Raw genomic sequence first — 27,780 nt, 5'->3', positions numbered from 1 at the left:
TCACAAAGAAATAATTCAGCTCCACAATATTCCACCACTCAACCTACTTTCGACCGACCAACCTCCAACTGCAATTGCACCGGAAGCTGCAATTTGTTCATTTGCCGACAGGTCCGAGTTCATTCCGGGTGCTCGGCATTGCTACTGAATCGCGTGAGAGAACATCTTCGCCCGAAATCTGCTCACCGCCCGAGAGTGAGTGACTCATGAGTGAGAGTCGGTGCGGCTCTGCTGGAGTGCTCCGCTCAAAGGACATCCGTACGGCCGCTGGTAGTCGTTCGGAGTGTTCGGTTGTGTGCGGTCGTATGTGCGGTTCCGGGTGTTGCCGGTAAACACAATTTCAAATTTAGGACACCCTGTGGGCACGGTGTCGCGTCGGATCGTGTCCCGGAACTGTGTTCCAATGTTGGGTGCGTCGGCGTAAGTTTGGTTGGGTCTATAAAAGGTGTAATAAAAGTTAATACCAACACACACACACACACATATGCACTCTAGCGTGTTCGTGTTTTAGCAAATCTGGCAGTGTATCTCATGTGTGTGTTTGTGTGTCTGTGCTGTCCAGTGGGGAGCCGTTTCGACCGTATCTTTCACGTGCGTTTTTATGGTTCGAATCAACTGTTTTAACCTTTGCCAAATCCCTTAAGACCAATCCGGAAGGGGGGGGCGGCAGAACCGGGCGAGCTTCGAAGCGGCGCCAAGTGCACAACATTTCCGATCCGTGCGCCGAGTGATTGATGAGTTTTCAACTTCGCTACCATAAGGCGTCAAATTGTGCGGAAACTGTTCGGCAACGTGCGGACCCTCGGCAAAGGAAAGCGGGGCCAAAAGGCTTGGCTTGTGTTTCGCGCAGTAGCATGAGCAGGTTCAGCACCCGCTGCCTTGGCCACACCGCGTGTGCCGAGTTATGGATGTAATGGATTATTCACGCTTCACATAGAACGTCTCCATCTTACGACTTATGAAAATAAAACAGAATCGCTGTTTGTGGCAGAATCCCATCGCCAGTGGTGTTGCTGCTGCTGCTACTGCTGCCGTTTGTTGTTTTTATTTGTCAGCTTTCTAACGGGCTGAGTGCGACCATCGTCGGAACGGTGCTGAAGCGTGCGAAAGGCGTAAGGTACCGGTGCAGGTGAAAGTATGGCGTTTGCTTCCCCGTGTGCGTATGTGTGTGGTTGTTTGTGTGGTACGAAGGTAGAAAAGTTGGCGAATGGAGTGTCATAAATTAAAGTTAGCTTCACGCTTCGCCCATGTGAGCTACACGCCAGTGACTGGTATACCGTGTGTGATATGGTGCGCGTGTGTGTTAAATCATGATGTGATCGTCTGCCAGAACACACCACATGGTGTCAGGGTTAACGCGTGTAGCACGAAACAGGAGTGAACAAAGCAAAAAAAAAGAAATGAAAGCCTTTTGCAACGATGTAATAATTCCAGTCACTTGGTGGTTGAAAAATTGCTATTGAAACAGGTGCGGGCCATTCGTATGGTTACCGGTGACGAGCTTTGATAAGTGGTCGGTGGTTGGTTTTATGCGCTGTGCTCAAGAAGACGTGTCGATGGTGAAGGGGAAGCGTGTAGGGTGAGCGGTGCGGATAACATGTCAACCGAGTATAATAGGAGGACACATTGATGGATAGCAAAATGTTACACGTTATTATTGGATTTATCGTTATTGTTCAACAGGCTGCGGGAGATGACCTAGGTAAGATAGCACAATTAACCCTGCTTGTTAGGCATTGTTTCAGGCGAACAGGGTACGGTCTATTCATTTTCACTGCATAGATTGTAACCATCATTGAACTCTATATGTATTTTGAACATTTTGGATCGTAAATTAATTAAATTCTATGCAATTTAATTAGGATACTTGTACGTAGCTACATTTTCAACGGGATGTTTGAACAAACAAAAAATAAACTAAATCATACCTCATATTACAGTCGTTGCCACCTAATTTTGGCTCTAAGGCACATATTTTTGACAGTGATAATCAATTTTTGCCTCTAAGGCATCTATTTTTGACTCTAGCGCACCAATTTTTGACTCTTGTAGGAATCATGATAAGTTTGCAAGGTATTTGAGTAAATTGTTGACAATTGTAATCATAAATCACATGAACAATACAAAAACCGTCTAATTTGATTGAGTTTTTGAAGAAAAAAAAATAAATATTATAATTTCTACTGCCTTTGTTTACACCTGAATATACATGCCAACTTTTTTCACTCCATTAAAACTTCCAAAATTGGCATAAATATTGTTACATTTTAAATTCTATCTATAAAAAATATTCATTACTCAACTAAATTTCAATAGTTTCAGAACACACAGTTTCAGAAATTACGTCAAATTTTGTAAATAAATCGATTGACTAACTGTCAAAAATTGATGCCTTAGAGGCAAAAATCATGACACGTTGTCAAAAATTGGTGCCTTCGAGACAAAAATAGGCAATTTCTAGTTAAAATTTAGCGGTAACGACTGTGTTGTGATGTAATATTTTTAATGATAGCAGTTTAATAGATATTAAAATGATGTGATGCTTCGTTGAAACTATTATCTATTGCTTTATCTTGTAATTCACTTATATTAATTAGTTTATACTTAAGTTGCAGTTTGAGAAGATTTAAAATATGATTTTTTTCTCATTTGGTCTATGATGGCTCTTTTGAATGCTAAATGAATAGTTAATAGTGAATAGTTAATAAACACGTCGTAACAAGTTAAGCTGACACTTACTGTCAGATCGTAGCTTGGAGCACCTATTTGAAACGATTTATGTTACGGTTATGTTACACAATTGTATTCAACTTAATTTAATAAAATGATCAGTATGAACTAGACTAAATCGATTCAATAAAGTTGTGTTTTAAATACCAAACTTTATATTTGTTCATGAATTATTTAAAATTAATCAAATTTAATATTTTCAGTTATTTTTTTTATTATCAAATCGTTTGATCATCGTGGATCATTGTTCAACAAAAAAACCTACCTAACAACATATTTGAAGTTTTGAAGGTTTGGAGAAGGTATTTTCAGGGCTAAAAGGGTTAGTTAATTTAAACTTTTAATTGTGTGGTTAAGATTTACATGATTTTTCTTTTTTATTTCGTTTTGTTTGATCCTAAAAATCTTATTACGAATCAATTAGAATATTTTGCCTCAACACAAAACAAAAAACAAAATAACCCCGATAATTCGTCCAAACCTGCCAAAGAGTCGATCGTTTGCATGGGAGAGGGGAATAAAAAGACAACAGTACGCTTCATATTTTAACTACCACGTTTCCGTGAAACGGTTCAACCTTGCCGAGATAAGGAAGGGACTTTGCCAAATGCCAGCTGTGCGTTCGATTGATCATGGGCAAGCATATTGAAACATAGGACCCAGGAGCATTACACACTGCCAATGGTGCGTTTTCTAGGGATAGCCTCGTTAATCATGATATCGAACGACAGGAGCGGAATGCGAAATGGTATCGGAAATGAAAGATAGGATATCGTTTACCGAGCGCGCTCGTTTTGCGCCATTTCCTCTCCTTCGTTTCGCAGTCTCCGTTTGGCTGCGCCAAATACTCGCTCTCGATGTTTTTTTTCTCACTTTTTCCACGATCCTCATCGATCCCTCACGCACTCATCTACGCGTGCAACGAAGCATGATGGAGTGGTTTGATATTTTATCGCCACCACCTTTCCACTGGCAGCGCGTACACTGTTTCACCCTATGAAGTAATAACGGGCGGCAAAATGGGAGCCGCGGGAGGGAAATAGAGATGGAGAAATGGATTGAAAGATTGAATATTACACCGCAAACAGGCGCACGATTGTGTACGCGTGTTTGTGTGGGAGGATGTGTGGTAAAAGCTGTTTCCGGTACGGAAGCACGCTTCCACCCCGTAAGCTGTCACATTGGCCCGGCACAATTGCATTATTGATGATGTATTGAAGCTCGTTAGAACATTTTTCGAAACACTTACCGCGACGATAAGATATTTTTCTCCCGTCCTGCTCGCTCTTCCGCTTCATAAAACAACGTGTCCCGCGCCAGGGACACGCTGCCTTCGCAAGGTCATGTTTCCAACTGGTTTGGCGCCCGCATCGGGTGGCACGACACGGTGGCGGGGTGTGCGGTCGTCTGTTTGCAGAAAGTGATGATGATAAGGAGCGATTAGCAGGTCAAACAATCGGTACATGGGTGTGGTGTGTGAGACGGAGTCTTTTCTTCTTCGCTTGTTTGTTTTGCCTCCTACAGCATAGTTACCGTCGCCGAGATATGTTTATGGTACTAATGTTGCGTTTCCACAGCTGCAATATTCCACGTAAGCTCCACCAGCCGGGGCAAACCGCTACATTTACTGGTTTGCCATTTGTGTCACGAGCGTATTTAGCTTGTTTATTTGTTTGCATCATTCTTCTGCGTCATGGTTTGTTAGTGAAGTTCGTCCCGGGAAAAATGTACGGCTTTCACCACAACCGCGATACGTGTACGGAGAATTGTATTCTTGCTACAGGGATGGCACAGTCCATACACGATGACATGAGCTGACACACATACGTAAACACACACACATACACGCAACATCAACAGTGGTACAATAAAATGACGATCCAGTGTCATTGCCGGCGGTGGGATGGAGTGACCCCAAAGAGGCGGAAGACAATCGGGTTGACGATGGCTCGTAAACATGATACGGCATAGGTAATGTTCCTGATGGTATCTCGTTTGTCCGCTGATGGATCGTGTTGACAAGGATCGTATCAAAATATCAATCAAAATGTAGCTACTCGCGCGAGCCGCAGCAAAACAAGGCAAAGCCCTGCCCTGATCGTATTACGCGGGACGCGTGGCGACGGTTTTTGTGATGAAATAAATTGGCCCACTCCAGGCCGCCAGCGGGCTGGGTTTTCGCGGAAGCGGGCCTAATTTTACAAGCCCTGGTAATTGAATGCGACACCGAATCTCGGCGGAGCGCCCAATTTGGCGAATTTCCTCTTTTCAATCACCGGATCCGGATCCCCGATCGAACGCACGCTCGCGTTCGTCTGGAGCAGTGTTCCAGAATGTGGCAGGTTCCGGCTCAATGGGAGGTGGAAAAGATGCTGAATGGCCAGTAGCCGTACGGTCATTATTCAATTACCGTCGGTACCACACTATGACCGTATGACATCAATGTTGGTTCGTTTGAAAGCAGAAAAACACATTTTTCTCATTAGGAAGCCGATGCGTGCTATCTCGCATTTACCGCGCTTCAACACTCCATCCGCTGCGGGTAAGCCTCGGGTGAAAAGTAACAGTGACTTTTGTTCAACTTTTCAGTCCGTTCGCACACGGCTAGCGAATTGCTTTTGCCGGAAGCTGGAGCTCGCTCGCCCACTCCCCCTGTCTCATCTGTCCCTTGTTTCGCGCGGCCATAAATCATCTTCGCATTCGCAGTTGAGCATCGTCGCCTGTAGTGCGCTCGCCGCAGGCCTAATGTCATTTCCAGTGGTCTTGATTGCATAATAATAATATATTCATCTAACTTGTTCCCATCGGTTTAGTTGCGTTTTTGAGCGGGCAAGAGGGAACGCTTTTCGGTGTGGCAGTAAACAGGAACGGAAAAAAGTGTAAATATTTGAAAAGTTTTCCCCGCACTTTGTACGGACCAGCACCCTCTTGTCGGGCCAGCATTCCAATTCCACGTGCTGGGGAGGGGGGGGGGGGGGAGGATTTTTGAGAAAGTTAGTACACCCGCACTAGACAGGCTCGACCGCAAGCCTGCCAGCGGGGGATAGGCTAGGGCGTAAAATAAATATAATATATTGCTCGTGCGAAGCTACAACGTCACCGTACCGTGCTTCCGGCGGCTTCGTGACCCGAAGACGCACTCCACTCCACTCCTAACGACAGTAAAATATGCGCACTCTCGGACGGCGAACAACTTAAAGTGGGATGAAAAATTCATAGACCACCATTTGCCAACACGCCCGGGATCGTTAGGGCAGGTTTTGATCGATTGGTAGCAGCGCTAGCAACAGCGACAAGCCAATCTGGATGCCGCTGCCGATCGTTATTTAACGATGGACGGAAAAGTTTTTCAATTGTCCAATGTTTAGGCGTGGGGTACGGGCCAATGAACGATTTGGAGTGCACGGGCTTTTGATGTAAAGTTCTCTGGTATATGTGAGCCATCAATAAAGGTGATTTAATTGTATGCTGTGCAAGAAAGGAACAGCATCCTATTTACGGGTGTTTTGTAAACTGTTTAGTAAACATATTTAACAATGCGTGAAGCTATTCATTTAGTTCCTGTGACATAATTGTATTTTTTGCTTTTGTAGTGTGATGAACTAGTAAGCATGAATTGGCTTCTAAACTTAATCGATCACCTCATTTTGTTTCAATAATTTCTTTTTTATTTTTTTAAATCCTTTTTATTATTCTGTTAACTAGCGAGCTGGAAGCTCCAATCAGATGTTTTTCAATTTAGACAATATGATAGTTTATTGTTATCTATTATTTTTAATTTGGTGAAACGTTTTATTTTAATATAGTTCATATTTCATATACACTGCTTCCAATGTTATACTTTTTATTATGATGCTCAATGATACCAACAAAAAAGGAAAAAAATACTTCAATGAGATATTTTGCGCAATCAACTAATTTCAAAATAAAATTTTCAATTATCTTTTATTAGAGCAACAACCTTTGTTAGCCTCTATCACTAATAGGATTGGCTATCAGTGACATATTTGATTACAAATAGCAGGTTAGTTAGTACTACGTATGGCGAACGCGATATTTACGGAACTTGATATTTACGGAACAACGGTGCTGCCTCACTACCTCCCTATGAAACGCGATTGCAGTTATTCAATCTTCACTCCTTAAGCTTCCGCCGCCAAGTGTTTCAGGCTTGTTTTATTGGTGGCTTATTACTTTCTGCTACTGATGCTCCTGATTTACTCTCGTCCATCTCGCTGTATGTTCCCTCTCGTTCTCTTCGTCCACGTGATCCTCTGTCAATTGAAACACGTCATACTCTTTATACTTTCAATGACCCTCTTCTGTCCTGTTTCAGGTTGTTTAACCACTTTTACTATCTCTTTGATTTCGACTCCTCTCTTAACTCTTTTCGTAACCGTATTTTTTCTTCTAATTCCCTTTAATTATTCTCCTTAGTTTTCTATTACTCTCTTTTTTTTGTTTTTGTTAAGTTTATGATAGTCTCTACGCTCTACTCTTGTTTTTTTTCTTTTCTTTTTTGCTAGGTCAAGACTAGGTTAGTTAGGCTTAGTTTTTCATGAATTATTTTGTTTATTTATTAGTATTAAATTAGTTTTAAGTCTATTATATTTAGCCTTGATGGCGGATATTGTATTAAATAAATGAAATGAAATGAAATGAAACCGAAAATTGATATTTGGCGTCTCAAATTTGTCAAACCTTTATATGAAAACTATATATCAACATAACGAGAGTTTTCGAAACACATATGTTCATTCCTATGATAATGAAAAATTCCATACCATAAGGCATATGACAGTGATCTGAAAAGTACGGTTCTCTTTTTAAAACCATCAGGCATTTCCAACAAATATGTTTGCTTAACTTATCAAGAAGGCTTCAATGAAATTAACTTGGTATTTTTATAACATGCAGCTCAGTATTCTGGAAAGATTGCCAGAACCTTAGCAATAGGATAATAAATTGCTTCGACTTATTCTACAACAAATGATACTAATTCTCTCATCAAATATGGCATCATTTTTTTAGCCTTTATTTAAAAGTTCAGTTGATACGTGTACATTTGAATTTATATTGCTTTTTCTTATTTTCTCAGAATTTGTTTTCTTGTTTATGATTGCAATTACGTGCCTGGCCTTTTATGTACACCAAAAACATAAAAGTTATTGTTGAGTGTCAAAAAATACACAAGAAATGTTAAAACTGAGAGGTTTTGGCGACGAGATACTTAAGAACACTTGGACTTTTCCAATGTCTTTGTGTCATACTTAGTACATTGATGTTTACTATAGCCCAAAGATCTGCAGGATCAATAAAGTTCATCAATATTTTTACCAGAATTACACTTGAATAATTACTGAATCGATATTTTTATTTCTGAATTCTGAACATTAAGCACCGCGTGTGATACGGATCACCGTAGCTAGGCTTGTCGTTTAAAAGAAAGCGAGAATATTTTATTTGAACTGACTTAAGTTTATTACCACAGACAGTTTATAGATTATGAATAAAAGCACCTTATTATATAATAACACTCAAGTACAGAACAGACACTCTGTAAAAGTGAACATTTAATGTGTTGAAATTGTACATTTTCCAATAAAAATAGAGAAAACACAATTTCGCAGGTTCAGGCTATAATGAGAGCTTAAAATAAAATTGGATCAGAATTACTGAAAATACATTGCTATCACATGTTTAAAGTTAATTTAGCCACTCTGTTTACATTATATATAAATTTACTTTTTGTATAGTTATTCTCAAATCAACAGTTTATTAATTATACTATTAAATCTCACTGATCTTCTTCACTTTTTGAAATGAAAATTTTGCTCATAAATTTCAACCGTTTCAATGTAAAATATTGCTCATGAATGATAGCTTTTATTTTTCATCGTTTCCATCATATTTCTAAAGCTTCACCATCACAACAAAGACCATAAACTCTATCCAATTTTATCTTCTATTCATGTTTGTGACTTCTTTGCAGGGCTTCTGTCTAGCACGCTGCGTGCGTTCCGTACAATTTGTTGCGACGATGAGCTGCTCACCCTGTCGTGCCCGATCGGTACCAGCATTTCCGTGGAGCTCGTACAGTATGGAGCGAAAGGTAGGTGATCTGCACGCGTTACGTGTCTTATCGTGCAAATGGTAGACAAGAACATACCGTACATCAGGTGCATTCCAATCACGATAGGTGATCAACTTTAATCACTTTGTCGATGACTTTTTTTTTTGTCCTTATCACTAAACGCAACGAATGCTCTGCTCTGTCCAACCAGAAAGCAACGATACGCTCCAGTGCGCGTACAGCGAGCTGGACAGCTCCTATTACGTTCCCGAGCCGACTCCACCCGCCCTAAGTACGATTGACTTCTCGGTGCCGGTCCCAGTAAATGCAACGACCGTTACGCCCACGGCAACGATGGCAAGTACCGAGCTGGCTACGAACGATACGTTGACCACGGTGGAGCGTCCGAAAGACAAATGCACCCCCCTTTATGTACTGCAGGTATGTAATATGAACACTTTTCCTACCACTGCTTTGCTGTCAGCTTGCGGAAAATACCATAGACAACATACTAACCATCAATATCGGGTGAAAACATAGACCAGTACAGGCGACAAAATGCTATCGAGAAACGAATCAACACACAAATGAAGCACACATCGAAAAAAGAACGCACCCTACACGGATGGCCATTCTTCATCATTGAACACGTGTTACCCCTTTTCTCCCTCTCCATGCAGTACTCGATCCTGCAGACGGTCGTCGAAGCGTGTCAGAAGAAACGACGCTGTCGGATACAGGCCACGCCGAAGAACTTTGCCACCGCACCCTGCCCCGGCATCCATCGTATGGTGGAGGTCAATCACAAATGTCGTCCATGTAAGTGATCGGCCACGCGTACAGTACCATTGGCTGGGGCCGTTACGCTGCTCAGCATCCCGCCAATGCCAGTCGTCCGAGAAATGGCATCGGTTTCGCGTTTGAACTTTCTTCGGTCGTTTCGCATTTCATGTAACTGAAAAATAAACCTACTCTACTTTTCCTTCTCCCTTTCGCCCCATCCCCTTTTCGGTCAACGGAACATCGTCCGGACTTATCGGACTGGACAGTCGAATTTCGCAGCCTGGTATCGTGCGAAAAGGACATCGTGCGGTTGACGTGCGGTCAGTACACCCGCATAGCGATTTACAGCGCCACCTACGGTCGAACCGCGTACGAAAGCTCGCACTGCTCGCAAACGGCCGCCTCAAAAGAACAAAGTAAGTGATACAAAACTCTCAAACACACACACACACACACACACATAGGTTGAAGTTTCGAGAGAACCCTTATATCAATCAAACCTTTGACATTTTACCCAATTTCAAACCATACCGATCCCATACTAAATGACCTCTTTTAACCATTACATACACTCCCAAACTGTTTCCAGCCTGTCTGTCCGAGCACACGAGCCTGACGCTGACGGAGATCTGCCAAGGTCGGCGTAAGTGCACGGTGGCGGTGGAAAGCTCCACCTTCGGCAACCCATGTCCGGAGAATATCCGGGTCTACCTGAAAGTAATCTACGCCTGTGGTAAGTGTCCCTAGGTGAAGCCGTTTGAAATGTGAGCCCGCCAGTGGTTTCTTTGTGCCCGAAACTGATTTCACAAAACTTTGTCATGGTTCGTGCTCTTCACGCGCGCCCCAACGCAAACAAAACTTCCAAAACTCCACCAGTGTCGAGGAACGTGTTCCGTGAGCGGTACATCACACCGCTGGAGGATGACGAACAGGACGAGCGGCCGTACGAGTCGAACGAGCTGTACGACGAGGAGCTGACGCCGGCACCGAACCAGATCGAGGGCTCGGCCATCGGCAAGGGTGTCGGCACCAACCACAACAAGTACGCCGGCAGCAGTGGCGAGTCGGCGGTCAAGGCGGAAAATATAGTCACATTCAACAAGGACGGTAAGTTGCGCACGATGAGCTTTTGCGGGCGGTACGGCGGCACACTGCCAAACCGTCTGAAGCGTGCTGCTGACTCACGCTCGTTACCATCACAAATTAACGCTCTGCCTTCGGTTTGCATGCGGTGCGGCCGGGCTGCTCCTTTATGTCCACCAGCCGGCACAGACAGCTCCGCTGGAAGTGACTACTCTTCGCTGCTCGATGACGGACACCTGCTGATTGTCAGTGTCGCGGTACTGTTCTTCTGCTGCGTCTGCCTGTCGTTCGGGGCGCTGGTCGCGTACAAGATGAAGCTGTTCCAGTCGGGCAACAATCGGTGCATCAAGGCGTCCGAGTCTACGGACAGCCATTCGACACCGTCCAGCTACCGGGGACCGAGCGAGGACTTCGATCTGGTCGAATGCATGCCGGACACGATGGACGCCATGGCGGTGAAGGCGGTTGAGGTGAGCCTGATCAAATGTTTGTCTCGCTTGGGTGTATTGGGTGGATCGAGAACTCAAACTGTTGCCTGTGGGTAGAGTTTATTTTGCATAGGGAACCGTTGTGAAAGGCCCAGCAGTAGTAGTACTTGATTGTGTGCGTAATTGGTTATATTCTTGGTAGAGCATAATGATATGCGAGCTGAAAGATATTTCACGTACGGCTAGAAGCATATGGATGTATTATATTAGAGGTATTTTTGATATTATTCTCGTCTAATTTCACGGAAAACCCATTAGTAAATGTACTAATAGTGGTGCAATTGACCCTGCCTATTTTTATTCATACACTGATTCTTTGGTATTCTCAAAAATGAAGAACAAAAAAACCATTAAATTTAAAGTATTTCTAGTGATTCTATAATTGCGTAGTTTGAAAGTCTCTAGCAGCGTTAAAAAACATGAATTTCCGTGAGACACAAGTTCAAATAGGATTTTTTGCAATTAGTTGCAACTCGGCATCTTTAAAATAGAGTATCTATTCAATAGTGAGGCATTTTATTTCAAATGGCTTAAAGCGAGTATGTAAATGATAACAATCTTATCCCCAATGGACACCTAGATACACTTCTTGTACTGAAAATCATATCATTATTCGAATTAATTTCGTATGCATTCCATCACTTGAAATTGCGTCCTAATCGTATTACAACATGCGCAAACTCAACCACATTCATTTGCATAGCAGACGTGTTATTTAAACACTTTAAGGACACTTATACCTTCTATCGTGAAATATTCACCACTCATACGCTCGGGCCTATCTTTGCTCCGGCTTACGTTGGTGCTGTTGGCATAAATCAAGCTTACCGTATTTCCGAGCCTCTATCACACCGATCGTACATCATACCGGCCCGACAGTGCACACAATTCAATTGCACCTGGGACGTAGGCTGGCTCTCGCCGGGCAATCTTACTTTGCATCGGCCCTGTACGTTCGTCGCTGTCCTTTGTCCCATTTTTAGTCCGATTCATCGTCATTGCAGTATACTTTGTGCGTGTTCGGTTTGTTGGTAGAGCAAAAGAAATCGCCTTCGTTTCCGATTGGTTCCCCATCTCCCGTCTTCTCTCCTTCCCGAGCCTTATCGCTAATTCCACTGTTCCGCATGTGTACACGTGTGTCTGTGTGTGTGTGTGGGATTGTCATTTTTTTCTGTTTGATTTTTCTTTCGCACTGCAGCAACCGCCGCCACCGCAAACGTTCGTGCAACCGGTCGTCGCATCCGCACCGGTCGCTCACCATTCAACCATCCTGCCCGCGTTCAAGTTTGCCGAGCCGCGCGGCGGAAGTCTGTCGCAAATATCGACCACCATGTTCATCCTGCCGAACTACCTAATGGCGGGCCCGCTGCCCGGCACCCTGTCCAACCGGCGCCCCAAGGATGCCCAGGGCTCACCGCTGCAATCGGGTGACAATCTCACCATCACACTCGCCACCACCGACATCCCCGGCAGCAGCAGCAGCGGCAGCAACATCAACGGTAACACCCCGCCCATAACAAGCAAGATGGAGGCGCCCAGCCCGGTGTACTATTCGCAACATCTGCAGCCCCACCAGCACCACCACCAGCAGCAGCAGCACGTGCCGTACGGTGTGAGCACCTCCTGTGGCCAGTGCACGACGCTCGGATGGCAGCCGGTATCCGGCGGTGTTATTGGTGGTGGCACAGCTGCCGGCCCGATCTATGGTGGAAAGCTGCTGCCGGTGGAAAACGCGCCCAGTGGCACCACGAGCAAAACGTCACACCCGTATCATCGCAATCAATCATTAAAATCGTCTGCCGGTGAGCCGGAAGGCCGTCCGGACGAAGGGCCAGCAGCTGACGGTGGCACCGGTGCGGCAGACGGTGGGCTGCGGCTGGTGGGACCGGGGACTACCCTAACACAGTCGCATCCTTTTTTATGGCTGGGCTTGAAAATCGGGCTGATGTAAAGCTGTAGGGTAAAGCTGTCAAGATCGACCTGTGCGATAGTTTATCGTGCAGCGTTTTAAACCTTATTGGCGGTGCCTCAAACGGTGGCACGCTGTCCCATTTTCCCTCGGTTTCGTCATCTTTCCGACCCGAACCCATTCGGTTTGGCCCATCCCCCTGGACCTCCGTTCATACCGTTACACCCGACACCACTGTAGATACTTTACAAACGTACCACTAAAAAGTAGATACCCCCATCCTTTGGGTTTTTTTGTATTGTTTTCTTCTCTCTCGCTTCCCCTTTTTCTACTAACGCCAGCTTGACAGCTTTACCCGTAAGCACACCCGTAACAACTTTATCGGCGATTTGTCGCAATGAAACGTAACGAAGCCGGAATCGAATCTTGGTTTCGCCAAACACAGCCTAGGGATTGCTAGGTAAATGGAACGGAAGGCAGAGATAGAAACAGAAGAGAGAAGAAGAGAAGGCAAGTCAAACGAAACCAAATAACGTAACACTAGAGACATAGTAACAAATTGTGAATTTTACCGAGGCGCTTGTACAAATTGCTAACCCTCCTCCGGTCCCCGTGGAAGTACCGAGGCTTCGTTCGACGGCATTTTTAGATTGTGAAAAGCGTTGTGACACTGTGCCGCTGGCATGAGAGGAGCGCTACGTACAGCGCGCGCAAGCTGCGGATGGAACCAGTTGACGTGCAGCCTGATTAGTTATCGGCAATACAATTTCGCAGCATACGTGGGCTCATGGCTCTATCATATAGAGCAATCAGCAATCTGAAATGCCCGGCATCTGTGGAGATTTGTTTGTTTCTTTTATTTCGTTTCAATGCAGAGTTGTTGAGTGAAAAACTGCTCTTCCGTAAAGTTGATTTAAGATTTTCCGGAGCGTCGAAATGTAAAAAAATGGCCCACGAAAAACTCATTTTATATTATTTGTTCCTAGTCTAGTGAAGTCGTAAATGTAAAAGAAAACGTGAGCACATCTAGTGTAAATATACAACTTAAATCACTGTTCAACGAACTGGCGCATGTTTTGCTTTCTTGTAAATGGCATTTTAACTTTCCTTTCCAATTAGCTACCCTACGGCGGTGTGGTAAGTATGGCCAATAGGAAACATTGTATTAAACAGTTTAACTTTTTTTTATACCTTTCCACGGACACTGTAGTTAAGGCCGCTCTAGGGACACCATCGTCAGTTGCTGTGGCTTGATGAGCTGTTGGTACTTTTTGCCTTTTCCATTCCTGCCGCAGAAAAATAGTTCATTATGCCAAAGTGCTTTTAAGCGAATGACCTAATTAATACGGCACACGGCAAAACACGATGGTGCCATAATGATGCTGCATTCAATTACGGTAGATGTAGAATGTTACATTGCAGTTTCTTAAGCATCCAACAAGGTTGAAATAAAAATTGCAAACTTGCGTAATTAATTGGACTTAATCAAACGAAGCCGCTTACCGAACATTCATATCAAGCGCTCCCTAGCGGCATGCTTTAAAATGTCTCATCCAGCTCATCGTTGCAATCATTTCGTTCGGTGTCCTGTGTCCTTTCTGTCAAATGCCGTACCTAGCCGTACTAGATAACACTTCAACGGCACTGGCAGCTGGAAACAACATTACGTCTAGTGCTGCAGACCGTTTTTCCTGGTTCACATTTCAACAATGCCGGTAACACCGTCACCCTATCGCATTCTTCTAAAAAAAAAGCTTTTTTACTCCCTTCTGTCATCGCTGGTATGTAAGAGCCAGACCAGCAACTAACCAGCTGCACGCGTCCAGTTTGTCGTTGCGTGGAGCATCAAAGCTGCTTACATTTTAGCTGTCGTATCGCGCGTGCATTCACGTGCTCGATGGGCGCCAGTGTGGCTTGACAGCATGTAGCGAAGTGTGTGATTATTTTTTTTTGTATATATACTACTATTGTACAATAGCGCAATGGGATAAAAAAGCGCCCTGAGTGATTGTATTTTTGCAATCATGAAACTTCATCAACAGGATAGGTTGGTAGCTATCGTACGGCGTTTCTGAACACAGGCGGGTTTTAACACAGAAGTTGTTTCGTAGTAACGTTCTCTGTGGTTTTATGAGCATGTCAGTTTTTAAATGACTTCGAAACGATGGCCGTCTATTAGGGGTTTCAAAACATTCATTTCGTAGCACTGTAGATTTTACTGCAGCTGTACATTTTGTTCATCATGCTACATGTACTGTAAAACAAGATGTTACGAAAAGAACTTAGGCGAGCCCTGCAATTATCTACCAAACCGGGCGAAATTTGCAGCGAGTTAGAAATGATCGGGCGAACCCGATCGTGGCCGGAGCGCAATGAACACCACACGTGTGTGTGGGTGAATGCTCGAGTGGCCGAAAAGGAAGAGGTTCGGGTTCGGGATATCGCAGGGCATTCGGCAAGCGTACGAGCAGGGAACGGGTTGGCAGAGAGCGATAGGCGAACCTTTTTTGTAGTTTTAATTTTTCATCTTTTTTCTTTGCCTAACTGGATAGATTTGCTTAGTACATACAGTTCAACTTTAGTTAATCTTTGGGTGAAAATAAAGACATTATTGTAGAGCTAACTCACAAACGCCTACTACGCGCCTCCTTGTGCTTACACTCTTTTGCCTACAAAAAAGGGTTCTTCAGTGCGTTAAGTGTAATAGTGAAGAACAATGGGACCGAAGAAAGCACGTGGTTGCAAGGCTTGCGGTAATCAGGTCGACGACACTTTGTACGTGCAGTGCGATGAATGTGATGCGTGGTGGCATTTCTCGTGTGCCGGTATAACGGCATCCGTAGAAGCCGTGGAGAAATGTGCGTGGTTGTGCGAGGAGTGTGCCAGGAAGACGCTGAGAGAGCAATCATCGCCACGCGAGGGCAATAAGGAGCCCAAGGAAGGAACCTCGAAACACGTGGATGGGGATCTCGTTCGTAACCTCAGTTTGGAAGCAGCGACGGATGGCGGGGCGCGCCCGGTTACAAACCCACAGAGGCGGCCGCTTTTATCGCTCGATGAGGCCAACGACGAGATAGCGCCAGGAACATCGACCCACGTGGCAGGGGGACCCGTACATAACCTCAACCAGGATGCTGCGACGGAAGGCGGGGTGCGCCCGGTCATGACACCAAAGAGGCGGCCGCTTTCATCGCTCGATGAGGCCGACAGAGGTAAAACGTCTGTCTCATCGAACCTCGTGCACAGAGGATCGTGTCCTAACCTCAACCTGGATGCGGCAAGTGATGACGTGGCACGTCAACTCGCCGTGCTGAAGCGGCGACAGGAGGTGGAGAAACGGCGCATGGAGCTTGAACTGCAGCTGAAGTTCGTGCAGGAGGAAGAGGCACTTCTCGGGTTTGGGGAAAATAAGTCTTTTTCAATTTCACCACAACTTAACTCTTTTCAGACTGAAAAGAGAACAGTGAAACGCAGCGAAGAAGAAGAAGAGGAACCAGACCTAACTCCACGACAAGAGGCTGCGCGGCACATGGTTTCTAAAGAGCTCCCAGTTTTCTCCGGTGATCCCGCTGAGTGGCCGATTTTTATATCGCACTACGAGTATACTACCAGGCGATGTGGATACTCGAATTGGGAGAATATGCTGCGCCTGCAAAAGTGCCTGAAAGGACCTGCCCTCGAAGCTGTTCGGAGTCGATTGGTGTTACCGGACGTAGTTCCGCAGGTTATCGAGAAGCTATGTTCCAAATATGGGCGGCCGGTGCACTTAATTAAAACATTCATCGAGAAGGTGCGGAAGATTCCGGCACCCCAAACTGACAAGCTGGACAGTTTAGTCGAGTATGGGGAAGCAGTGCAGTGTATGGTGGACCATATGGTTGCGGCTGGTGAACGTGCGCATATCACCAACCCGCTCTTGCTGCAAGAGGTGGTCGGCAAGTTACCAACGGATCAACAGTTACGTTGGTCGCATCACATCCGCGGAATGACATCGGTAGATCTGTCCACATTCAGCGACTACATGGAGGATTTGGCTGAAGACGCTGCGAGGCTGACGACAATTGACTCTCCTTCAGTGCGCGGGACCAGCAAGGGAAGGCCTACGAAGGGCTACGTCCACGCGCACGTGGATCCAGATGGAGCGACAACGTCCAGCGCGGCTGAGAGGCAGTGTGTATCCTGTAACGTCGCGGGGCATGTATTGTCGACATGCACTAATTTTCGAGGACTGCCGGTAAAGGATCGATGGAGAAGAGCGCGTGAGCTATCGGTGTGCTTTAGCTGCCTGGAGAAGCACAATTGGCGATCGTGCAAAAATCGCTCTCGTTGTGGAATCAACGATTGTGCATTCCGACATCACGCGCTTCTACACGACCCGGATGCAATAGAGTCGCCTTCTACTGCAGACCGAGAACGGCGGCACTTCCCGAGAACCAGTGGAAGTCAGACGCACCAGGTAATAAATAATTATCATCAGTCGAATCCGATGTCGGCGCTTTTTAGAATCGTTCCAGTAACAGCGTATGGACCCGGAGTTATGATAAAAACCTTCGCGTTCCTGGACGAAGGTTCGTCAATGACGCTGATGGACGAAGACCTGGCAAAGCAGTTAGGGGTGAAGGGAGATAGACGACCCCTATGTATCAAGTGGACAGGTGATACGACTAGGGTCGAGCCGGCGTCGATGATGATCGATTTACAGATCGGACCTGTGACGTCGACAAAAAGGTTCACCCTGAAAGCTGTGCGGACTGTCACCAGCCTTAGCCTCCCACAGCAAACTTTCACGATGGATGACAAGAGATGGGACCATCTTAAGCAGCTGCCATTACCGGAGTACCGGGATGCTCGGCCTCAGTTGTTGATCGGGCTGGACAACCTTCGATTGGCGGTGCCGCTGAAGACGCGTGAAGGCCTTGCAGGGGAACCGGTTGCCGTAAAGACTCGGCTTGGATGGTGCGTATACGGAAAGACGGCTGGAAGCCAAATCGGAAGGGTGCTGCATATGTGCGAGTGTGGAGCATCGGACGAAAACACCACCATCCAGGGGGCCTTACGCAAGTTTTATGAGTTGGAGCAACTCGGGACTGTCTCCAGTGACGTGCCTGATCCAGATGAACGAAGGGCACTGACGATCCTGGAAACAACGACGGTGCGGATTGGTAATCGGTTTGAAAGCGGTCTGTTGTGGAAGACAGACAACGTGGAGCTTCCTTCGAGCTTGGGTATGGCGCGTCGCAGGCTGGAATGCCTGGAAAGAAGAATGGAACGTGACCCTAAGCTGAAAACCGTGGTGCACCATCACATAGCCGATATGATGGAAAAGGGTTACATCCACAAGGCGACGTCTGCTGAGCTTGCAGAGTGTAATTCGAAGCGAATTTGGTACCTGCCGTTGGGAGTGGTTACCAATCCGAAGAAGCCAGGGAAGGTGCGCATCATCTGGGACGCCGCTGCTAAGGTACAAGGTACGTCCCTAAATGACATGTTGCTGAAGGGGCCGGACGAGTTAATTTCTTTGCCAGGGGTGCTTTTCCGGTTTCGAATGTACGGGATAGCGGTGTGCGCTGATGTCAAGGAAATGTTCCTGCAAATACGCATGCGCGACGAAGACAAGCATGCGCAGCGGTTCCTGTGGCGGGAAGATCCTGCTGACGATATCGCAACATATTTCGTGGACGTCGTTACCTTTGGGTCAGCCTGCTCCCCAGCCACCGCACAATACGTGAAAAACCGGAACGCCAGGGAACATGCCGAAAAATACCCTCGTGCCGTACGTGGCATCTTGACCAGCACGTATGTCGACGACTATTTGGATAGTTTCGGAACACTCGAAGAAGCCAGTCGAGTATCCAGAGAAGTCAGGGGAATCTTCTCGAACGGCGGGTTCGTACTCCGGAACTGGGTTTCCAACAATCCGGTTGTTTTGGAACGGCTGGGCGGCGAAAGCTCCAGTCCCGGTATGAAGAGTTTGACCTCTACGGCGGATGATGGAGAACGGGTGCTCGGATTGCGGTGGAACCCGAGCTCGGACCAATTGTCCTTTTACACGCAGGCGTGTGTGGGAATGGCGGAGATATTTGAGACGGAGTGTACCCCTACCAAGCGAGAAGTGCTCAAATGCGTGATGTCACTCTTTGATCCGCTTGGACTGTTGGCCAATTTTACCATCCATGGAAGGATCTTGATTCAAGACCTTTGGCGAGCTGGTACCGGTTGGGATGAGGCCATCAGTCCCGGTCAAATGCGAGATTGGCGTAGATGGGTGGATGTTTTTCCTCTGATAGCCCAGCTTAGGATTCCGAGGTGCTACTTCCCGGAGGCACGAGAGAAAGTGTACGAGAATGCGGAGCTACACTTGTTTGTGGATGCCAGCCAGCTAGCGTACGCATGCGTTCTGTATTTACGGGTCGTCGATTCTGAAGGAGAACCGCATTGTACCATGCTATGCGGAAAGGCAAAGGTTGCCCCTCTGAAGCCTTTGACGATACCAAAGATGGAGTTACAAGCCTGCTTGTTAGGTGCACGGATTCTGAAGTCCACGGAACAGCATCACCCGATTCCTGTTAAAAAACGGGTGCTCTGGACGGACAGCACGGTGGCGCTATCATGGATACATGCCGACCCTAGGAATTACAGGCCATTTGTCGCGAATAGAGTGGCGGAGATTCAGGAGAACACCAACGTGAATGAGTGGCGATGGGTGCCCACTCAGGACAATCCAGCAGACGAAGCTACCAAATGGAAAGGGCGTGCGAACTTCAACTGGGATGGCATTTGGTTCCAGGGTCCATCATTTCTGCTGCAGGATGAAGAGTCTTGGCCGACGAGAAGACTCGTTTCAACTACTCCGGAGGAAGAGATACGGCGGGTCAACCTTCACCGTGAGAAGTTGAATCCTGGACTTCTCCCTCTAAAAGCTGAACGCTTCAGCCGGCTGGAAAGAATGATCAGGACGTTGGCGTGGATTGTCAGGTACGTGGACAATTTGATGAGAAAGGTGGGAGGAGCCCCTCTACACCTTGGGATCCTCTCTCAAGACGAATTGGAGAGAGCGGAGACGATCGCGTGGAAGCAAGCGCAAGGGGAATATTTTCAGGATGAAGTACGAGTCCTGAGTGTCGGTGAGGGAACAGGAAGGAGTACCGTGCCTAAGGAAAGTCCTATCTATGGTCTCTTACCCTACGCGGATGAGCGTGGTGTTTTGCGCATGCGGGGACGGATTGGAGCAGCTCCGGAACTGCCATATGCTGCCAGGTACCCAATCGTATTGCCACGTGACGCATGGATAACCCACCTGCTGGTGGACAAATTTCATCGCCGGTTTCGACACGCCAATAACGAAACCGTGGTGAACGAGCTGAGGCAGTATTTCCAGATCCCAAAGATGAGACGGTTGGTTTCAAAAGTGGTTCGGCTATGCGTGTTCTGCCATATTCGACGAACATTGCCACAGATCCCCCCGATGGCTCCATTACCGAAACAGCGGCTCACTGCATTCGTGAGGCCGTTCACATTTGTGGGACTGGACTACTTTGGACCGCTGTTGGTGAGGAGAGGAAGAGCACAGGAGAAACGATGGGTGGCGCTTTTCACATGCCTAACCATAAGAGCAATTCATTTAGAAGTTGTGAGTAGTCTTTCCACAGATTCCTGTATTTTGGCAGTGAGACGCTTTGTGGCCAGGAGAGGCGCTCCCGCCGAGGTGTTCAGCGACAACGGGACAAATTTCGTGGGAGCCAGCCAGCAGCTAAGGAAGGAAATCGACGAGCGCAACGATGCCTTAGCTGCGACCTTTACCAACGCGAACACCCGATGGACGTTCAACCCCCCTGGCGCACCCCATATGGGAGGGGTATGGGAACGCATGGTGCGATCGGTGAAGGCTGCGATGAGTACGATGACGGAACTACAGCGTACACCTGATGACGAGACGCTGCTTACGGTGATAGTGGAAGCGGAGGGAATGATCAACACACGCCCTCTGACGTACATCCCGCTGGAATCGGCGGATCAGGAGTCTCTTACTCCTAACCACTTCTTGCTGGGCAGTTCATCGGGAGTGAAGCAGAGACCGGTGGCACCGACTAGCCTTCAGACGGGGTTACGGAGCAACTGGAAAATGGTGCAACATATCCTGGACGGGTTTTGGAGACGGTGGATAAAAGAGTATCTTCCGGTGTTGGCACGGCAAAGCAAATGGTTTGAGACTGTGAGAGAGATTGAGGTTGGAGACATTGTTCTGATAGTCGACGGTGGCGCAAGGAATCAGTGGAAGAGAGGGATAGTAGAACGAGTGGTTTCGGGAGCCGACGGGCGGATACGACAAGCTTGGGTGCGAACAAACACAGGGACCCTCAGAAGGCCGGCGGCTAAACTTGCCTTATTAGAGATAAGAAAGGGTGACCAATAGCGTATTGGTCACGGGCTGGGGGATGTTACGAAAAGAACTTAGGCGAGCCCTGCAATTATCTACCAAACCGGGCGAAATTTGCAGCGAGTTAGAAATGATCGGGCGAACCCGATCGTGGCCGGAGCGCAATGAACACCACACGTGTGTGTGGGTGAATGCTCGAGTGGCCGAAAAGGAAGAGGTTCGGGTTCGGGATATCGCAGGGCATTCGGCAAGCGTACGAGCAGGGAACGGGTTGGCAGAGAGCGATAGGCGAACCTTTTTTGTAGTTTTAATTTTTCATCTTTTTTCTTTGCCTAACTGGATAGATTTGCTTAGTACATACAGTTCAACTTTAGTTAATCTTTGGGTGAAAATAAAGACATTATTGTAGAGCTAACTCACAAACGCCTACTACGCGCCTCCTTGTGCTTACACAAGAAAAAGAAAGATTTATAGTAGCGTGCTTTAAAACAACTTCACAGAAAAAGGATTATTTCCCGGGATAAAAAGTAAAATTCATGCGGCTAAAATATTTTCACTGGTGAGATGACCTTCTTATACAACTAGGCCGATGAATGATGGAAGTATTTATGCGTACTTCAAACAAATTACATTTTACAAAATCCATACCAAAACCACCCATAACATGTTTAAAACTAGTATATTGCTTAGATAGTAATAATGTATGCTTTATTTTGAAGGAGCAGAAAATAAATGAACACAAATTATCAAATAGCTTGCATTATACATCTATACAAATTCTAATGTGTTCATTCACTTGATGAATAATTTAGATATACTGTAAATCTTAACAATTTGTCAGATATTTTACGTTAGCAAATAAAATGTTTTAAATATTCCAATGAAAAATAAGACAAAATAAAAAAAAAACTAACCGAAAAAAGGCTTAGGACTGCAACTGTCTGTTCAACTGTTTGTTTTAAGCTCTCTTCTAATGATATCCTCAGATATGAAGCCTAATGCATCGCTCACTCTACCAAATCGCTCTCCAAAACCATCAAAGATAAAAATGGCGCTCTCCCTACGTGCTTTCCACCAGTTTCGGATGGGGAAGTAAACAATACCACTGCTAATGGAACTTCATTCTTTCGTCAAACATTTCGCATCCTCTAGCATCCATCCCTACCATCAATCTGGCACGCGGTGCTACCAGTATGTACGCGACAGAGTAAATGTTGTGTGTCGAAAAGCTGAAGTGTAGCCACAAACACATGTCCCCGCAAGGATTAGTGCCGGATGTGTGACTAGCCAATCGCAAAGCCCATCAGAAAAACAAAACACAAAACACACAAAAAAACCAACCCAAGTCACGTTGTCTCCCAATGCGCTGGTGGGTGATTTCACTGTCCAGCGGCCAACCTAGCTATGGTGGGGTTATTTAGACAACATCCATTTGGCTCTTGGGTCCCGGGCTCGTAACGGCTCTCTAAAACGCCGGCTTCCGTAGGACACCCACCGAGCACAAGGACACATTATGAGTGTGTTTAATTCTTCCTCGCTTCCATTACAGCAAATCAACGTCCGGCATAAATGGACGCGGCACATGAACGGGCCAGCAAACTTCCGCTATCAGCTGAACAAATAGCAAGCGCCTCACACTGAACGAGCATTAGCAGGAGCGCAATGCGCATTGCTGGCTATTGTCTTCGATTTCTAGTGTGCTTTCTGCTTGGTGCGCCTTTAAAGTGGCACCCTCACAGGACGGCAAATTGATAAGCTGGTGGTGGTTAAAGTTGGTTTAGCTGAAAAATGGAATTATTTCCACCGTGTATGCTGTTCGATGAATGAGACAGCAAGAGAGAGAAAGAATGAGAGACAGAGAGAGAGAAAGCACGAGAATGGTAGTGCCAACGAAGTCTTTTGATCCAAAAGAACAGAAAAGGGCGATGAAAGGGACAGCATGCAGGTAATTTCCTGTCATTAGACAAATCCGGCACAACGTAATCAGTAGCAGTAGCAGTTCCTGTTCAGCCTTTGGGCGCTTATCGGCTACATCCGTTTTGGGGTTTCGGTAAAATCCTTTCCCTGAAGGCTTGCGGAGAAAACCGGCCTGTAGCCAGTCTGCACTCGACTCGTTTCATTACTTGCTCTGCGTGCGTTTGTGCACATGCTAATGTGTGTGTGTGTGAATGAAGGAGTGAGCTAACGCACTAAGACAGAATAGCCAGAAATGTACATCGGATTTGGTCTTGTTAATTACGTGCTGATAATCGCATTAACTGGAACTTGCGTCGTTGTTCGAACAGATCAACGAAAGTTAGGCACGATTTCCAAAAGGTATACCAAGAAATTTGCGTTATTAGAATTTCGATGGTTGACAATTCATTCATTTAATACTACAAAAATAATTGTGGTGGTGAAATAAGGGTGTTAGCAATGGCAAAGTCGTATCGTTTCAAACAGAAAAAAATGATAAAAAATGAAAAAAATGAGTACCTTTTTTCTACATTTGTAGCTATTAGTTATACACAGATTAACGTTGCTGGAACGCTACAGATAGCTTCAACAGTATAAAGAAGCTATGTAGTTTTTATATAATATTATATGATACAAAAATCGAATCGTTAGCAGTTCCTTTCATTTCATATTAAGATGACGGTTACGTAATACCACTAAAAACTGTAAAAAACAGTAATCAGAAAATAATTTTATTAAATCTAAGTAACATTACAATGAAACAGTAGGTTGTTTATTCATGTCATAATAGGAAATTTTATGCTGATATTGATGTGATTTTAATAACCAATATTTTTGAGCTGGTATTGATTATGAACAGCTTTTACGTGCGCTAGAAACTCTCTTCCTGCCAATCTCCATAGAAATCCTTTTTTTTATTATGGCGACCCAAAATCAGAGCTTTAAGATTACCTGCAGTTTATCTAAACAGCTTGGTAATTGTAGTAGATGGCAAGCTTGAAATTGTTTGAAACATCCTGTCAAAAGTAAGACGTGTTTGTGTTGACGTCTGATTTCAGCTGAATTGTAAACGTTTTGCAGAAATGTACTATTCTAAGCTGCAGCCGTGACTAAGTAGAGGTTCGATCTGACACCTTCTCAAAACAATTTATTCGTTGGAAGGGATAGTTGTGAAATCATTTATAGTTGTACATTCATTATTTTTCATTATTTTTCTAATCACTTTACAAAACAACAACAATGTGCCCGAAATTGAATGCTCTTTAAAAAAAATATATTTACATTTCTGTTTTTTCTATAACTCAAACAGTTCTTTTAATTTTTATCTTTTTTTTGCAAAAGTGCAAATAGAGATAAAAGAGGAAAACGATCACCAGGATTATGGTAATGGATGGTCTAACAATTACCTACTAAACTTTTTTTTCTTTTTTTATAGAGACTTTGTAGCGATCGCGGGTTACAATTTGCCTGTGGTTCAAAAGTTTGACATATCTTGTATAACGCTTAAAGTCATTGGAATAAAAATATATCTAATAATACTAAATAATTTTCGTTAAAATCATTAGGATATTAGAAATTCACGAATTCGGATATTCATTTCAGTGCAACTGATTGCTTTGCGCAAATAATGTCCATAACATTTGATGCATATGGATTTCATTGCGATTCATTTTTCTCTCTCTTCTCACATAACCTCTTAAAGTTTTGCACACATGGCATGCACTAAGGGTAGCTTCTCGCATATTACTTCACGCTCCCCAATCACAAAGCAACACAGAAAGGGCGTAACCAATGAAAAGGAGCAGCATTCGCTAGGCAAGTGTGGCTCGGGGCTAAAGCTTAATTTTAATTGCTTTTCCGTCAGTGATGCTGAAGTGTGTTAATTTATTAGCACAGTTTGTTTGGCAGCAGATTATTCTTTGCTTCAAGGTGCCCGCCGCTCGATGTCATGCTGCGCAGGTGTGATTCGGTACGGTGTGGCGGCGTTCGCAGCAACCGAGTCGGGTGAGCGGGTAAACTGAAACGATGATGCCTTTACACATGAAGTGTTTGGATAGAAAGGTACAGTAGATGGAAAGGTACAGGCTGGTTTGCTCGTATCTTACAAACTGGTGCTGCTGATTACGTTGCATGACTTCATTTCGAGAGCGGCTGCGAGTGGTATTATGAACTTGACGACTGCAACGAGTGCTTTTGTTTTGGGAAGTACTCTTAAATTTGCGAAATACTTCAAGTCAACAAGGTTGGTAAAGGAAAGAGTACCAGAAGTGAAACAAAAACCTGTTTCATCTGTATTTATAGCTTCACCAAATGTTTACATCAAACCAAGAAAGCAAAATGATTTAAAACATATCGCAATATTTTTGGCTTTTTGTTAGTAATATTTAGTTTACAGCCGAGTTGAAGTGTGACCTTCGCTGTCTTTCACATATGTAAGTAACCCATCATGATTGTTTAGGACAGTAAGTACACCTACAAATTAACATCTTGAAATAATGTTATAATATCATGTTTTATTATCAAATCATATTATAATATTGACTTGATATCTAATATTGTATTTAAACACACACCTTTTCAAACAAAGACAAAACAACTTGTTTACAAATGTTTACGGAGCAAAATTTATTAGGAAATCTTTTGCTGAATGCATAAAACAACGCAATATCACTTTTAAAGATATCTGTTTCTGACGCAGAAATGTACGAATTTGTAACACAAGTAAAACCCAACCATGCTTTACGGAACGATTTCACTTTTATTGTCTCAAAGCATCATCGAGAAAGTATTGCGTACTCAACAGAAACATCTCAGCGCTTTGCCTTTGTGCGGCACGCTAGGCAGTTGACGTTTTGAAAATCCAGCCCGCTCCTTTTCGGCCGGTTATGGCATACAATTATGATAGGATAGAATTCAATTTCCTACCACTGATGTTATCCATTTGCGAGCCGTCTCATATTCCGGCTCGTTCGACAGCGCCCAGAAGCTTCCTGTACAGGCAATACCGCAGCAACATACATTTCTGCTCACCGTTCGGCTTATGAAACTGCTGGTACGATCTTGCTACAAGCAAAAAGTATGCGAAAACATTCTTGGGCAGGTTTTTCTTAAAAATATAAATTCCTCAGGAAATGGCTTTTTCGTTGTAGCCATCGGCACAACACCCTCACCCGGCCTCCCGTGTGAGGGTAAAGTTGCTCCCGCCATGCTCAATTTTGGGATACCAGCCGACGCAGAACGGGACAAAAAGAAAAACTACACCACAAAAATCCTACAGCCAAACAAAGCGGCACAGCCGATGGTGTTGTTTGTGAGTGTGTGTGTGTGTGTGTGTTAGTGTTGTTTGTAGCAAAACCGCCATACGTGTTACTGGACGCGGTGTTTGTGTGCGCTTTGTGTTTGTCTGTTTGGAAACGTAATCAAGAAACAATTGTACAGCGGCCAACTTTGATCAACAGTGCCGACCGACTGGAGAGGGGCTAGCTGCACTGTAGCAAAACACACACACACACGCGCGCGTATATAATGTTACAGCAACATACATGCGTACGCACACTTTTCGGTCACTTAGCAACTAGACGGTGGGATCTTCAATTTATATGCAAATACGCGTGGTCCTGGTGCTGGTAGTTCTTGCTAGGGTTGTACATGTTCTGCCAGTTTTGTGAACATGAATCGTGTTCCACACTGGAGCAAACAATGAATATTGAACTTTTAAAGCATTATACACGGGAAGCGATATCAGCGCTCATATGTATACACCGCATACATGCACAACATGGCACAATGCTCACAAACTGGAACATGATCGATCAGTTATTAAAATGTATTTATCGCAAATAATATAAATCACACAATTATGCGCCTTAAACCTTATCGACATGTATACATTTATTGGTTTATTCCATTATGTGTCTACATTTTTAGTTAGATCATTTTGAGTCCCAAACCTTTCCTTTCCTTGAAAACAAATGGCCTTGCAGCAGTCGATACAATAAGCAAAGAGTGTTACAAAATCAAACCCGTGAATCATTATTTATACTACTCAGAAAATGTGCTCAAAGTTTTCAAACACATCTGTCCATCATGAACGTCAAAGCTTCATTTAGGATCATTGTTTGGTGTTTAATTATAAAACAAACTTTGTCGAAAAACTCGCCACATTTTTCCTGCCAGCCGGCTGCCGACTACCTTCGGTGTGCGCGTGGTGACAAATTCAGTCAATTAGAACGATAATTCATTCGCTTCATTAAAACTTGTAATTTCATCCGGAATGAATTCATTTCAAATTAATAATATCCTCACGAGGACATTTTGTGACAGTTGATGAGCCACGGTTTCGTGCCCGCCTTGCTTTCATTCACTGTCGCTTCAGCTCCTA

The 27,780-nt window shown here is 44.9% G+C and overlaps 2 protein-coding genes across 8 annotated transcripts; both read left to right on the top strand.

The window, feature by feature from the left end:
* The first annotated feature begins 254 nt into the window (after positions 1-254).
* On the top strand, positions 255-14,140 carry LOC120951433 (uncharacterized). 7 transcript variants are annotated; one of them, XM_049605411.1, is made up of 10 exons: positions 255-420; positions 1,469-1,702; positions 8,723-8,842; positions 9,015-9,244; positions 9,484-9,622; positions 9,853-10,002; positions 10,176-10,319; positions 10,463-10,693; positions 10,850-11,139; positions 12,356-14,140. In XM_049605411.1, exons 2-10 carry the CDS (start codon positions 1,630-1,632, stop codon positions 13,106-13,108), a joined length of 2,130 nt encoding a protein of 709 aa, XP_049461368.1. In that variant the 5' UTR covers positions 255-420; positions 1,469-1,629; the 3' UTR covers positions 13,109-14,140. The 7 variants fall into 7 exon arrangements, with proteins under 7 accessions (XP_049461368.1, XP_049461367.1, XP_049461365.1 ...); XM_049605410.1 differs by having other exon boundaries at positions 1,435-1,702; XM_049605408.1 differs by having other exon boundaries at positions 1,056-1,702.
* A 1,642-nt stretch (positions 14,141-15,782) lies between these two features.
* LOC125906846 (uncharacterized) lies at positions 15,783-23,067 on the top strand. The gene is made up of 3 exons (XM_049607513.1): positions 15,783-19,950; positions 20,734-21,278; positions 22,993-23,067. The coding sequence occupies exons 1-3, from the start codon at positions 15,783-15,785 to the stop codon at positions 23,065-23,067; spliced, it is 4,788 nt and encodes a 1,595-aa protein (XP_049463470.1).
* The last annotated feature ends 4,713 nt before the right edge of the window (positions 23,068-27,780 follow it).

This window comes from Anopheles coluzzii, chromosome 2 (genome assembly GCF_943734685.1).
Source record: "Anopheles coluzzii chromosome 2, AcolN3, whole genome shotgun sequence".
Taxonomy (NCBI): Eukaryota; Metazoa; Arthropoda; class Insecta; order Diptera; family Culicidae; genus Anopheles; species Anopheles coluzzii.
Note: the sequence above shows the minus strand (reverse complement) of the source record. Positions and strands in the feature narration are given on the sequence as shown.